This window comes from Marmota flaviventris, chromosome 8, assembly GCF_047511675.1.
Source record: "Marmota flaviventris isolate mMarFla1 chromosome 8, mMarFla1.hap1, whole genome shotgun sequence".
Lineage (NCBI taxonomy): Eukaryota > Metazoa > Chordata > Mammalia > Rodentia > Sciuridae > Marmota > Marmota flaviventris.
In genome coordinates, this window is record NC_092505.1 from 113,423,275 (window position 1) to 113,435,782 (window position 12,508).

The following is a 12,508-nucleotide window of genomic DNA, read 5'->3' on the forward strand; positions in this document are numbered from 1 at the left end:
GCTCAAGCAGTAGCGCACTCGCCTGGCATGCATGGGGGGAATGGGTTCGATCCTCAGCACCACATAAAAAATAAAATGAAGATGTTGTGTCCACTGAAAACTAAAAAATAAATATTAAAAAAATCCTATCTCTCTCTCAAAAAAAAAAAAAATAATATTAAAATAAATAAATAAAAGTGAGTTCAGAAGCAAGAATGTTCATCACCGAAAAGTGAATTAGTACACTGGGAAATACTAGAATTTTCCTCCAATATGTAACACAGACTTAAGGGAGCAAGAAAGATTGGTTCTGAGAAGATGTGACAAGGAAAGCGCAGGTAGGCAGTATAGTGCACACCCAAAGGACAGTCTGAAGGTCACTGCTAGGACTGATGAAAGGCTGAAGTCTTTGGGATCCAGATTGAAAAGGTCAATTTCACATTTATAAGGATAGTTGTTGTTTTCTAAATCCACATTTGATCCCATGATTATGTGACTTTAGTATGTTAAAATATATATAAAGAATCACAAGACTCATGTAATAGATTTTTTTTTAAATATGAAAAACAGCCATTGATTTCTCTTAGCATCACTAGATGCAAGAAGATAATTGAGCAGTGTCCTTGGAATACAGAGAGGAGGTTTTGTTGATTTCTATGCCCAGGTAGGCCATTGTTTTAACTTTAAAAAATTTAGCTAGGCATGGTGGTGCATGCCTGTAATCTCAGGAGCTTGAGAGGCTGAGGCAGGAGGATCATAAGTTCAAAGCCAGCCTCAGCAACTTAGCAAGGCACTTAGCAACTCAGCGAGACCCTGTCTCTAAACATTTTAAAAGGGCTGGGGATGTGTCTCAGTGGCCGAGTGTCCCTGGATTCAATCCCTGGTACAAAAAAAAAAAAAAAAAAAAAAAATTAGATGATATGAGATTACTATGCTCAGATTACTAATGTTGGAATCCAGGAAGGAGAGAGAATACAAAAGCAACGTCAATTCAGAAGTCAACTGAACTTTGACAGACAAAACTAGCACCCTCCTTTCCCATATTCTTGCAGTGGCATTGTTTTTCCTTTCCCTCACTTGGAGAGAGCACAGAAGGCAGGGAGTGCAGCCACCATCCAGCCCACACCTGAAGTTCTGAACCTGGATGACTTGGAGCAGGATGGCTGCACCTCTAGGAGAACAGACACAGGAAGAAGAAAAGATGGCCAAGGAGCAAGTCAGGGTTGCCACTGTGAGGTTGCAGTTGTTTTGATGCAAAGAGACAAATGTTTAATTATCACTTCATCAGTATTTTTCAATTTCCTGAATTATTTAGAAAGTATTCCAGCCAACAGGAAGTTGAAAACTGGCTTTAGCTCTCCAGAAGTCAGGACTCTATCTACCCCACTGCCCAACCCAGTACCTTTGACATAGGTAGTCAGTAAATATTTGTTAAATAAAAGGAGGCTGTTTGCATTGAAGTAAGCAAAAACTGAACAAGAGGACTCTGACAAAACAGTTGAATAGGTTCATGGTTCTTCATGTGCAGCCCTTAGAACCTCTGCATTAGGATTGTTCGAATTACTTGCTAAAATGCAAGCTGCTAGGCCATGTTCTAGATATAGCAAATTAAAATCCTGGGTGTCAGTCTCAGCATGTTATTTCATGAAGTGCCTCTAGTGGGTTTCAATGTGTTCAAGTTAAAAGAAATAGTCTTTAGAGGGCAGGGAAAAGAAGATCAAACCCAGAGGAAAAAAGCATATCTTTAGGGGACAAAGCTTTTCAACATTTCAATGCCATTTGCACTTAGAAAACATGTGCATGTGTACCTGGGAGAAGATGGGAGCTAGATGTTACCAGCTCCACTTGGCCTCACTGGTTACCCAAGGCTGAGTATCAGTGTTTTGATATCCAGTAACCTAAATGTGACACTCAGAAGCTCTAGAAGCACAAGAAGTTAGAAAAAACAGTCGAAGAAGAACTTCTGTGTTTTATCCATCAAGGCTCAAAACAGTACACTGTTCCCATTGCTGATATTCAAGGAGAAAGAGAAATGACTTTTGGGTTTCCATATCTGGGTGGGCAAGGGAGTCCTTGCAGTTACAGTGCACAGGTGCAGGAAGCAAGAGGTGTTTGTGAAAAACAGGGTAAAGAAGCCACAAGGAAGTAGGAGGCACGTACCAAAGGTACATGCCAAAGGAAGGAAGAGAAGAGCTCAAAGAGTGTCTGGGAAGGGCAAGAAGGAAGGAAAGAATGGAGAAGGCTTTGCTTGCTAGATTAAAACAAACAGTTCTCATGGTCGTGGATTTCATCAATTCTGCTCACTCTGCTTTTAAGAAACTAATTGTTTAGTAGTCTTAGGATCTCAACTGTCCCCTTGAGTTGTAACAGGAAATAATAGTCACAGATCAAGCCACTTAGTGAGGAGATGATGCCCTGGGGAAGGGTGTTCCTTCAAAAGCTGATGTTTTCAGGGTCTCTTTAGCTCATCCTAACTTGGTATGTTTTTAATATACTGCTCTCTTGGTCACCATCTGTAGATACCCTCTCCAGCCATGTAGATGCCCTCAGTGCCATGTTAGTCTCAAGCTGCATTTGGCAGCATCTCAATCCTCAGATGTCTGAAAACAGTCAGATGGTTGTTCTTAAAAATTGCTTAAATGACATTATTTTAGAAACATACCTGGTGAGTGGAGTCATGGGTCCTCTAATGTCGTTCAGATGCTAATTCCTGGAACCTTCGAATGTACATGGGCAAGGAGACCTGTGTTCTCCGAGAGAACTAGGTTGTTAGTTGGCTGACCTTAAAGAGGGGACCCTGGGATTCAGGAGGGCTCACTTGAATCACTGGGATCCTTGAGATGTGGGGTTGCTGTACTGCTGACTTCAAAGATGGAGGAAGGGTCCAGAAGCTGAGGAATAGTCTTCAGGAGCTGGAAGAGGTGGGGGAACTGGCCTCCTCTGCCTCCAGAGGTACTGCAGCCCTGCCACATCTTGACTTAGCCCACTGTGGACTACCGTCCTCTGCTGGAAGGAAGATGGTGTGGGGCCACCCATGAGCTGTATTAAGCATTCTCTCTCAGCCTTGAGCCAAGGGGTGTTGGTCTGGCATTGCACTCGGACTGGGCTGCGCAATTCAGGTGGCCTCTACTTTCATTTGGCAAAGAGTCTGCTCTCCTCTGGCTCTGGACCTGGGAATTACCATTGTGGCTAGGTAACTTCATCTTTGCCTTATTTGGTGAAGAACATCCTATCGAAACTCCTTTGTTAATTTCCCTATAAATAAAGGGATTCCAGGTGCATGCTCTCTCCAGTGTGGAAGCTGACCCTTCAGGTCCCACTCTCGATTTGAAAAATTTATATCTGTGCTGTGTGATTTTTCTCTGCCTTCTTAGCTTAATGTTGCAGCCAGCCCATTTAAACCCAGTTTGACTCGTCTGAGCGGGACGAGAGAAGATAATAGGTTTATGACTCTGGAAGTCACTGAATTAATGGCATTTTGTTAGAGCAGCAATAGGAATCTAACAAAATATCCGAGTATTATAGCCTTAATTTAAAAATATATAAAAGTCTCATTCTCTGTTAGACTGTTATTGTACCAAGAACTATCCCATTATTCAGTCTTACTGCAAGTCTCTGCTTGACACTCAGGGTGCATAATAAACATTTACCGAATTCTAATCATTTCCTGTAGCAGATGGTCTCCCACCATTTTTTGGGAAAGTGTTTGACCATTCTTCAGTGAAGGATGTGTTTCCTTTGATGCTCACTACCCAAAAAAGCATCTCATATCCATTGCAGTCAATACCTATGGGTCTTCTCCCTTAGTGACTTTTGATTTAGGGGACAAACTCATTTAAACTGAGTTGGTCTTCTCTGGCCCAGTGTTAGTAAGTGGGACGTGGGTTCTGTGGCTTCTTAGGCCTCAGCTGCAGCTGCTCTGGAGCCAGACCACTTGACTGCCTGAAGACTCCACCCTCAACTTTCATGTCCTTGAAGCTTGTGTTATAATACAGATCATCCCAAAATAGACTTGGCTTGTGGCAAAAATCTATAAAACTACTTATGATACATAAGCCAATCTGTAAACTATTTAGTTTTGTAGATTTGTGTTCAATTTTCTTCTGTCTTTGGATGAAACTAACAAAATCAATAGGATGATGGCAGTTTTAAACATGCTGTATGTGGGATGTGGCGTGTGCTGGGCCCTTTGCTGCTGTAACTTAGAGCAGCTGAAAGCAAGCGTGTATCAGGACACAGCTCGCATTGGTTAAGAACCAGAGCAATTGGGCTGGGTGGCTCTGCCCAGAGCCATCTCAGGAGTCTGCGGCCTTCTTGGGTCTTGATTGGTACAGAAACCACTCCTAAGTGCGAGTCGCATGGCTGTTGGCTGGTCCGGACAAGCTGCCCCTTGGTCCCTTAGGAGGCCTGTCCACAGGCTGCTGGTAGGTGGCAGGGGAGCCAACATGCTGAGTGTGGACACTCACCACGGAGCCAAGGGCTGCTTAATTTCAGAAGCCACACCCCGTCACTTGGGTCCTCTTCGTTAGAAGCACATCAGGGAGTCCAGCCCACATTTAGGGGAGCTGACATCAGGGCACCAGCATCAGGGCGGGGGCCATGGGAGCTGACCTACTGGCTGACCACCACAGTGCATCAACTTATAACTTTCCCACCTGAAACTAAGTTCAATAACAGGGCGTGTGCAGCATGCCACAAACAGGCCTTCCATTTTAAATGACATGAAGTGAAAACGGAAGCCTTTGAGCTTTCAGACAGGAAATTCAGAACACGCTTGAGGATTACCATGACAGGCACTGGGACTGCGGCTCAGTGGCAGAGCACGTGCCTAACACATGAGGCACTGGGTTCAATCCTTAGCACCACATGAAAATAAAAATAAATAAATGGTTCTTTTTAGTTATACATAACATTGGGATTCATTTTTACTTAATTAAAAAAGCATGGAATATAATTTGCTCTAATTCATTGCCCAGTATTTCCCCATCCCTTCCCCTCTACTCTATTGATCTTTCTGGTATTTACTTAATTTTTAAAATCAGTGTCTGGTGGATGTGCACGATGGTGAGATTCCCTGTGGTAGAGTCATATATGTACATATAGGATAGTCAGTTCAGGTTCATTCCGCTGTTATTCCCTTACCACCCCCGCCCATCTCCTTCATCTAGACCACTGATCTATCTTCTATTTTGATGGATTCTCTACCTTTTCCCCAACCCATTAAATCTTAATAGTGTTTCTCAAACTTTTTGAGATTACAAACTAACCCACAAGTTGTTTGGCAGAAAGATCAAAAGAACCACCACCAACAACAAAAAAGATGTAGCAGAAGGCTGAGACTGTAGCTCAGTGCTTGCCTAGCATGGGTTGAGGCACTGGGTTTGATCCTCAACACCACATAAAAAAATAAAGTTATAAAAAATACATATATTAAAAAATACTCATTTTAAAAAAAAAGATATAGAGAGACTTTAGCTGTGTGATGATTCTCATGTCTAAGCTCTTAGAACAGAACTCAGCCTTGGATTGTCTGTAGCTTTGTCTGTTACAACATGGCATCTTCATAGTGTTCCCAACATAACAGTGGCTCTCAATGCTCATATTGCCTAAATAAGAGTTAAATATAGGCCAATCTTCCTTATTACTCCTCATTAGAATCTAAACTGCTGATTGCCAAGGTGGCCCCTGCCTGGCAGCAATATTTTTCAGGTTTCTGGTTTTGCCATTCTCTCAGTTTTCTTGCCTTTTTTTTTTTTTGTCCTCTCTCCCTGAGGTATGTTACTTCATATTTACTGTTTTTATACAGAAGGAGATAAATAAGGGACCAGTGGATTGGTGACTTTTTATGGAATAAATGAAGGTGTAATTATGTTAATATAATAAGTGAATTATATAATTATGTTAATGTATTAAGTGAATTATAGTAGGTAACAGTAGAAGAACAGGTTTGCATAAATTGTATTGATAAGTGTAAGTTTTTTAATGAAATAATTCTACTTTTTTTTTTGCCCCTTTAACAAGCATATTAGCCCCAAATAATTCTTTGTAGTATTTAGCCCACTTGTTATTTAAATCCCAAGTCTTACCTCTTCTCTGTCTTTTCAGTGATTCTTTTCATGCACACCAAGAAAATATGCGGCAGATGATGAGGAGTTTCTCTGTTCCATTTGGGAGAGACATGCTCAATGTCTCTGAGTGTGGAGGGAGAGCTTGCGGCCACCGGGGATGGGACGACAACGAAGACTCCTTTACTGTGAGTTCCTTGCACTGGCTATGGGAAGTGTTGAGGCCATGTGTCTGGCACAGCTGCCAACTGCAGGGGCCCACCATGCCATCAGAGCCTCAAGGACCACAGGGTTGTGGTCATAAACCAGAGTTGAACTTCTTACTTTTCATAGACATACTTCTCACCTCAAAACCTCCTCCTATGTCTTAAATTAGAGCAAACCAGGAAAATTTCCTCCGTATACTCTATAAAAAATCTTTTGACACATGGTGAAACCTGTAGTATAAGTTTTATCTTATTGGACCAGGGAACAGTGACCTTCTGCAGGATGCCTGTTCTACAGGGCATGGTTAGCCTTCAGCCACATCTCGGAAACCTTGCCCAACGCAGCATGTTCCCACGTCTCATCTGTGAGTAGGGCTGAAGGCTAAAACATCCTCTGCTCAAAAAGTTCAAGGACATTCATGGCTTCACTGTTTTCTCTTTTGCTGATTCTGCTTCTGTTGTATTTTCAGCCTTGGGAATGGCAGTTCTAGAGTAACAAATCCATAAGGGATTCTCTGCTGTTACAGTGTGGATCTCTGAAACTCAAGGAACATTGAATTGGCTAATGGGAAACCTCCAGAATCTTCCAGAAAAACATTTTTTTTTATTTTCTCTTTGCAGTAAGCTTATGTAGAGCAAAATATTTTAGACAGTCCTAAGAACATTACATTTGCCACTTAAAATGAAAATAGCCTTTACATTCTCTTTCATCAATATTATTGCCAAGCAACAACTCACAAATTTATTTTCTTTTATTTAGTGAGTGGTATTATCATTATATATATAAAACATATGACACATTATATATATAAGCATATATGACTATATATATATATATAATATATATATATATATATATTAGTGCTAGTCAGTTTACTTAAAAGTTTAACATCAGAGGAAAAATTTTCTAAGAGGACATAAAAATGAATTATGGACATGAAAAATCATCAGAGCATTAAACGATTTTTTTATGCCTGCTCTAACCATGGCAAGGAATAAATAGGCTACATATAGCACTTTATATTTATGTGCATAAACTGGCTACTTGCAGTTTTTGTTCAGGAAGCAGGAGGTGGCAGTTTCATTGCCCTGCTTTGTAAGCATAGAGAGGAGACCTGTCTAATTCAGTTGAGATTTCCTGTTGAAGACAGGAAATTTCCTGTTGAAACTAAGGCTCTGCTGGTCATCCATTGAAAGCAGAGGTGAGCATTTCTTTCCTGGACATTGTGCTTAAAGCACTGAATGTTTAATAAGAAGTAGAGTCAGAAATATATAATCAAGTAGAAAAATTTTGTGAAACTACAGTTTATGAGTTTTATAATTTAGCCTATTATCATTTTACCATGTTTCATATTTCATGTTACATTTGCCTTGAGAAAGTGGCTTTAAGTCAAGAAAAAACAGCAAAGGTATATGATTCCATAATTGTGATGATCAAATAATAAAAGTCAAGTGGAAAAAGGAGAGTCAAGATCAATATTTGAATAAAAACTAAAATAACCGCTCCCTTATTCTCATAGTTGGGCTAACATAACAAAATCCTTTGAACTGGGCAGCTTACAAACAACAGAAATTTACTTCTCACAGTTCCCAAGACTGGGAATTGCGGGATCGAGGTGTGAGCAGAATCTCTGATGAGCAAGCACTCTGCTTCGTAGACACAGTGGAAGAATGGCAAACCCTCAGGCCTCTTCTGTAAACCTCCATTCTCCTTCTGAATGGCAGCGTTGTGAATGTGCACGGTGCAGTATGGCAGCCCCTAGCCTCACATCTCCTGACCACTTGAAATGTGCCTCGTGTTCAAGCAGAATCAAAATTAAATAAAGGGGGCTGGGGTTGTGGCTCAGTGGTAGAGCACTCGCCTAGCACATGCAAGGCCCTGGGTTCGATCCTCAGCACCACATTAATTAATTAATTAATTAAATGTGTCCAACTACAACTAAAAAATAAATATTAAACAAAATTAGATAAAGGGGTAGTATCAAACTAAAAAGCCTTCTGTATAGCAAAGCCAACAAGTAACAAAGTGGTGAGAGAGCCCAGAGAATGGAAGAAAATATTCGCAAACCATATATTTGAAAAAAAAATTAAAATATATAAGGAACTCAAACAACTCAGTAGCAAGAAAACAAATAACCCTAATTAAAAATGGACAAAGGATCCGAACAGACATTTCTGAAAAGAAGACAGGCAGGGCTGGGTTTTGTAGCTCAGTGGAAGAGCGCTTTCCTAGTATGTGTGAGGCACTGGGTTTAATTTTCAGCACTACATTAATACAATAAAGGTCCATTGACAACTAAAAAATATTAAAAAAAGAAGATAGGCAAATGACCAATAGGTACATGAAGAAATTTTCAGCACCGCTAATAATTAGAGAAGTACAAATTAAAACCACAATGAGCCACGTGTGGTTGGCACATGCCTGTAATCCCATCAGCTCAGGAGGCTGAGGCAGGAGGATCATGAGTTCAAGGCCAGCTTCAGCAATTTAGGTAGGCCCTAAGCAACTCAGCTAGACCCCTGTCTCTAAATCAAAACAAGAGCTGAGGTTGTGACTCAGTGGTTGAGTGTTTCTGTGTTCAATCCTCAGTACCAAAAAAAAAAAAAAAAAAAAAAAGAAAGAAAAACAACCACAGTGAGAGAGTGCCTCATCTATTAGAATGGTTTTTTAAAAAGATGAAAGATAAGGCTGGGTTTGTGCCTCAGTGGCAGAGCACTTGCCTTGAACTTGTAAGGCACTGGGTTTGATCTTCAATATCACATGAAAATAAATAAACAAAATATATTGTGTCCATGTATAACTAAAAAAGTATTTAAAAGAAAAAAGATGAAAGATAGTTAATGTTGAAGAGGATGCAGAGAAAAGGGAATGCTTGTTGGTGGGAATGTAATTACTACAGAAAATGGGGTGGAGCATCCTCAAAAAACTAAAAAGAGAGCCCCCATGTGACTCAATGATCCCACTTCTGAGTATCCAGAGGAAATGAAATCAGGTGTCTAGGAGATGTCTGCACTGTGTGTTTGTTGTAGCATTATGCACAGTAGCCAAGAGAAGGAAAGGATTGTCTGTCAACAGGTCCATGCATAAAGAAAATGTGGTGTATATACACAATGGAATATAATTCAGCCTTCAGAAAGAGGGGAAATCCTGTCATTTGTGAGAACATGGGTGAATCTGGAGGACATTATGCTAAATGAAAGAAACTAGACCCAGGAAACAAATAACCACCCGATCTCACTGGTAATTGGTTACAGGCAAAATTAACAGATCTTTATTTAAAAGTATAGAATAATTGAGCAAAGGAAAGATAACTTAATCATAATTATTATACCTTATGTTTTAATTAAGTCTGGTATAAAGTTGCATTTCCTTTGAGAAATGTGTACCTTAATCTATAGCACATAAATTTTCTTTCAACTGCCCTACCATAGAGTAGTCATACTTCAAGTGACATATGGCCTCTCTGTTTGTCCGCCAGGCTCCTGTCGGGCTCTATGATGAATATGACAGACAATTTAGAAATACATTTGAGTCTTTTTTATTAAAAGTTTCTGTAATATTTGCAGCTGTGAGTAATGTGGTTGTTTAGTGTGTTTTTATATTTTTCAGGGACTACTATAAATATCATAACCAAAATTAATATGACATTATCTTTCTAGGCAAGGAGTTTTCTCATGCCTTTCGGCAGTTTTGGTGGTTTGGTTCGTATCATGAGACATAAATCATTTTAGCAATTTTTTTGACAAATATTTATTTTTCATGAACTTAGACTGAATTGGCATGCATCTCACTACTAATGCTTTTTCATAATGCTTTTTAGTATTTGTACTGAAACCTTTCCTTTCAAATTTTAAATTTGTCATAGTGTTTAGGCATGTGTCACATAAAAATACATAAAGTCAGTCTTTGGAAATAAAATATAGATTTTGATAGACTTAAGATTCACTTGCTTTGGCTCCTCACTTGTGTTGGAGAGTTGCAGGTCTTGACATGCTTGTGGTGACTTTCTAGAAGATGGGGAAGGAGTTTGGAAGAGCTCAGATTGGCTACCCTCTTTAGGAGTTTGTGGCCAGCATGTCCAAGCTGCTTTTTCTTGCCTAGGCACACATATGGATGCTCTGCCTTTGTCATTTCTCCATGCCTGATTCTTTGGGCTTTGGTTCTGAGTCTGTTGCTAGTTTCCAGCATACCTAAAAGCATTCCAAGGAGTAGCATAGAGTACCTCAAATGTGGAACGTTTGTATCTGTTTTCTCTTGAAAAGTGTTTTTTATTCCTTTGTGCTAGATTTGAGCCATCATGGCACATATGACCTCTGTGCGCATGTATATAGCATTACAGTTTCCTAATCATTTACCATTGTTTGGCATTTTTGCATATGCTTTAATTGCTTCCTTAACAAACCGCTCTCATTTTATAGTTTTAAAATTATTTTTGCCTGATTGCTGCGTGAGATCCCATTAAGTGAACTGGGGAGAAGTTTTTCAGCTATTTGGGGAAGATTGGTTTGCTGTTTTGTGTGGTACTTGGGGTGAATAACATGCTTCCTGATGTCCTGCAGCACGCCGATGGCAACCCTTTCCAGGCAATGAACCGAATGATGCAAAATATGGGAAACAATATGCAGGAGTTACAAAGAAATTTTGTAAGTACTAAAAATAGTGATAAAAACATGGTTTCAGTCATCAGCACCCTATATTAGAGTGGCTGTTTATTTATCTAGTACCAGGGATTGAACGTGGAGTGCTGTACCACTGAGACACTTTCCACTCTCCTTACTTTTTATTTCAAGACAGGGTCTAAATTGCTGAGGCTGCCTTTGAACTTATAGTCTTCAAGTAGCTTTTAAACATTTTTAACTCTTAGTCTGCAGTAGCCAAAAATATCTTACATGATTAATCCATACACAGTACTTATATACTTTATAAATATACCTGAAACAAAAGTTTCATGAGGGCTAGGGTTGTAGGTCAGTGGTAGAGTGCTCGCCTCACATGTGGAAGACACTGCGTTTGATCCTTAGCACCGCGTAAAAATAAAATAAAGGTATTGTGTCCATCTACAACTAAAAAGAAAATTTTAAAAAGTTTCATGAGAAAATGATCATAATATTCATAGTGTGTATTGATATTTTCCATTTTATTCCATGTTTTAAAATTCCTGGTCATATTCCACTAAACTTATTTCACAACCTACAAGTGGGAAAAGTAACATTAGATAACGTTCATAATTAAAAAAAATCAACCTCTAAACATTATTCTGCTGAGTAACTAATATAATTAAACCTTTTATTTGAATTTATTTGTCTTATTTATAACCTGTCTACTTAAAAGTATCCATAGCATCCAAGAAATGAACTTGTTATATTAAAAAACTGAGAACAGAAACTTCAGGCTTGATTTTAGGGGCTGGAGTCGGGCAGTCCAGGTGCTCATAAACCTGTTCGAGGGCACCTGCCCTTCTCCCATATATTATGTGGAAAAGAAGTAACTCCTTCTGAAGAAGACTTGAGGCACACGATCTTTGGGTTGTTTCAGGGTGCCCTGGAGCCAGGCATCATCAGTCCTTTCCTAGAGTCTCACACTGGTACCCATGCAGGGCGTCAAACTTCCTGGCCTATGTATGGTTGCCCATGTGGGCAGGAGTGCATGGAGGGTCAGCCACTGACTGGGATGTGTTTCGAGCTTCAAGGGCACAGCATCTTTACTTAAATCTGAGCCGGAGAGACCCAAAGACTCAAGTGGACCACTTGTTCTTTGCAAGGAGAAAGGGAACTGGTATAAAAAAGTGAAGGATGTTAGGACCCCTGGGTGCCCTCTGGATAAACCATATTGGTATTGTAGAAACCTTGGTAGAGTTGAGAGCTAGTCTTGTTACTTATTTGGACCCTTTGGCATTAATTCTTTCAATTTCACTAGACTCTGAATTTAATATTTCTTTTTGCCTCTAGGGTCAGCTTTCAATGGATCCAAATGGACATTCATTTTGTTCTTCTTCAGTGATGACATACTCCAAAGTAGGAGATGAGCCTCCCAAGGTTTTCCAGGCCTCCACTCAGACCCGTATGGCTCCGGGAGGAGTACGTATTGACTCGCCTTCTCAGAGCTGTGTGCAGTGGGCTTGCAGGCTGGGGCTGTGGTGGCGCTGGGAGCCAGTGCAGCTCGGCTGCATTCAGTTATTGGTGCTTTGTTGGCGCCCCATGATGGTGATTCCCTTCTCCTGAGTGTCTGCTGATGTTTATTACCTTTGCATATTGACG

At 40.1% G+C, this 12,508-nt stretch overlaps 1 protein-coding gene across 4 annotated transcripts in view; it reads left to right on the top strand.

Moving 5' to 3' along the window:
• The window catches only part of Mlf1 (myeloid leukemia factor 1), a 38,733-nt gene that overhangs the window by 21,460 nt on the left and 4,765 nt on the right, over positions 1 to 12,508 (top strand). For 2 of the 4 annotated variants that reach the window (XM_027933932.2, XM_034635752.2), the window contains exons 2-4: positions 6,085 to 6,232; positions 10,811 to 10,894; positions 12,200 to 12,328. In XM_027933932.2, coding sequence (XP_027789733.1) covers positions 6,085 to 6,232; positions 10,811 to 10,894; positions 12,200 to 12,328 — 361 coding nt within the window. Of the gene's footprint in view, positions 1 to 6,084; positions 6,233 to 9,910; positions 9,953 to 10,810; positions 10,895 to 12,199; positions 12,329 to 12,508 lie in introns of all 4 variants that reach the window. The other 2 variants (XM_071615844.1, XM_027933933.2) reach the window with 2 other exon arrangements.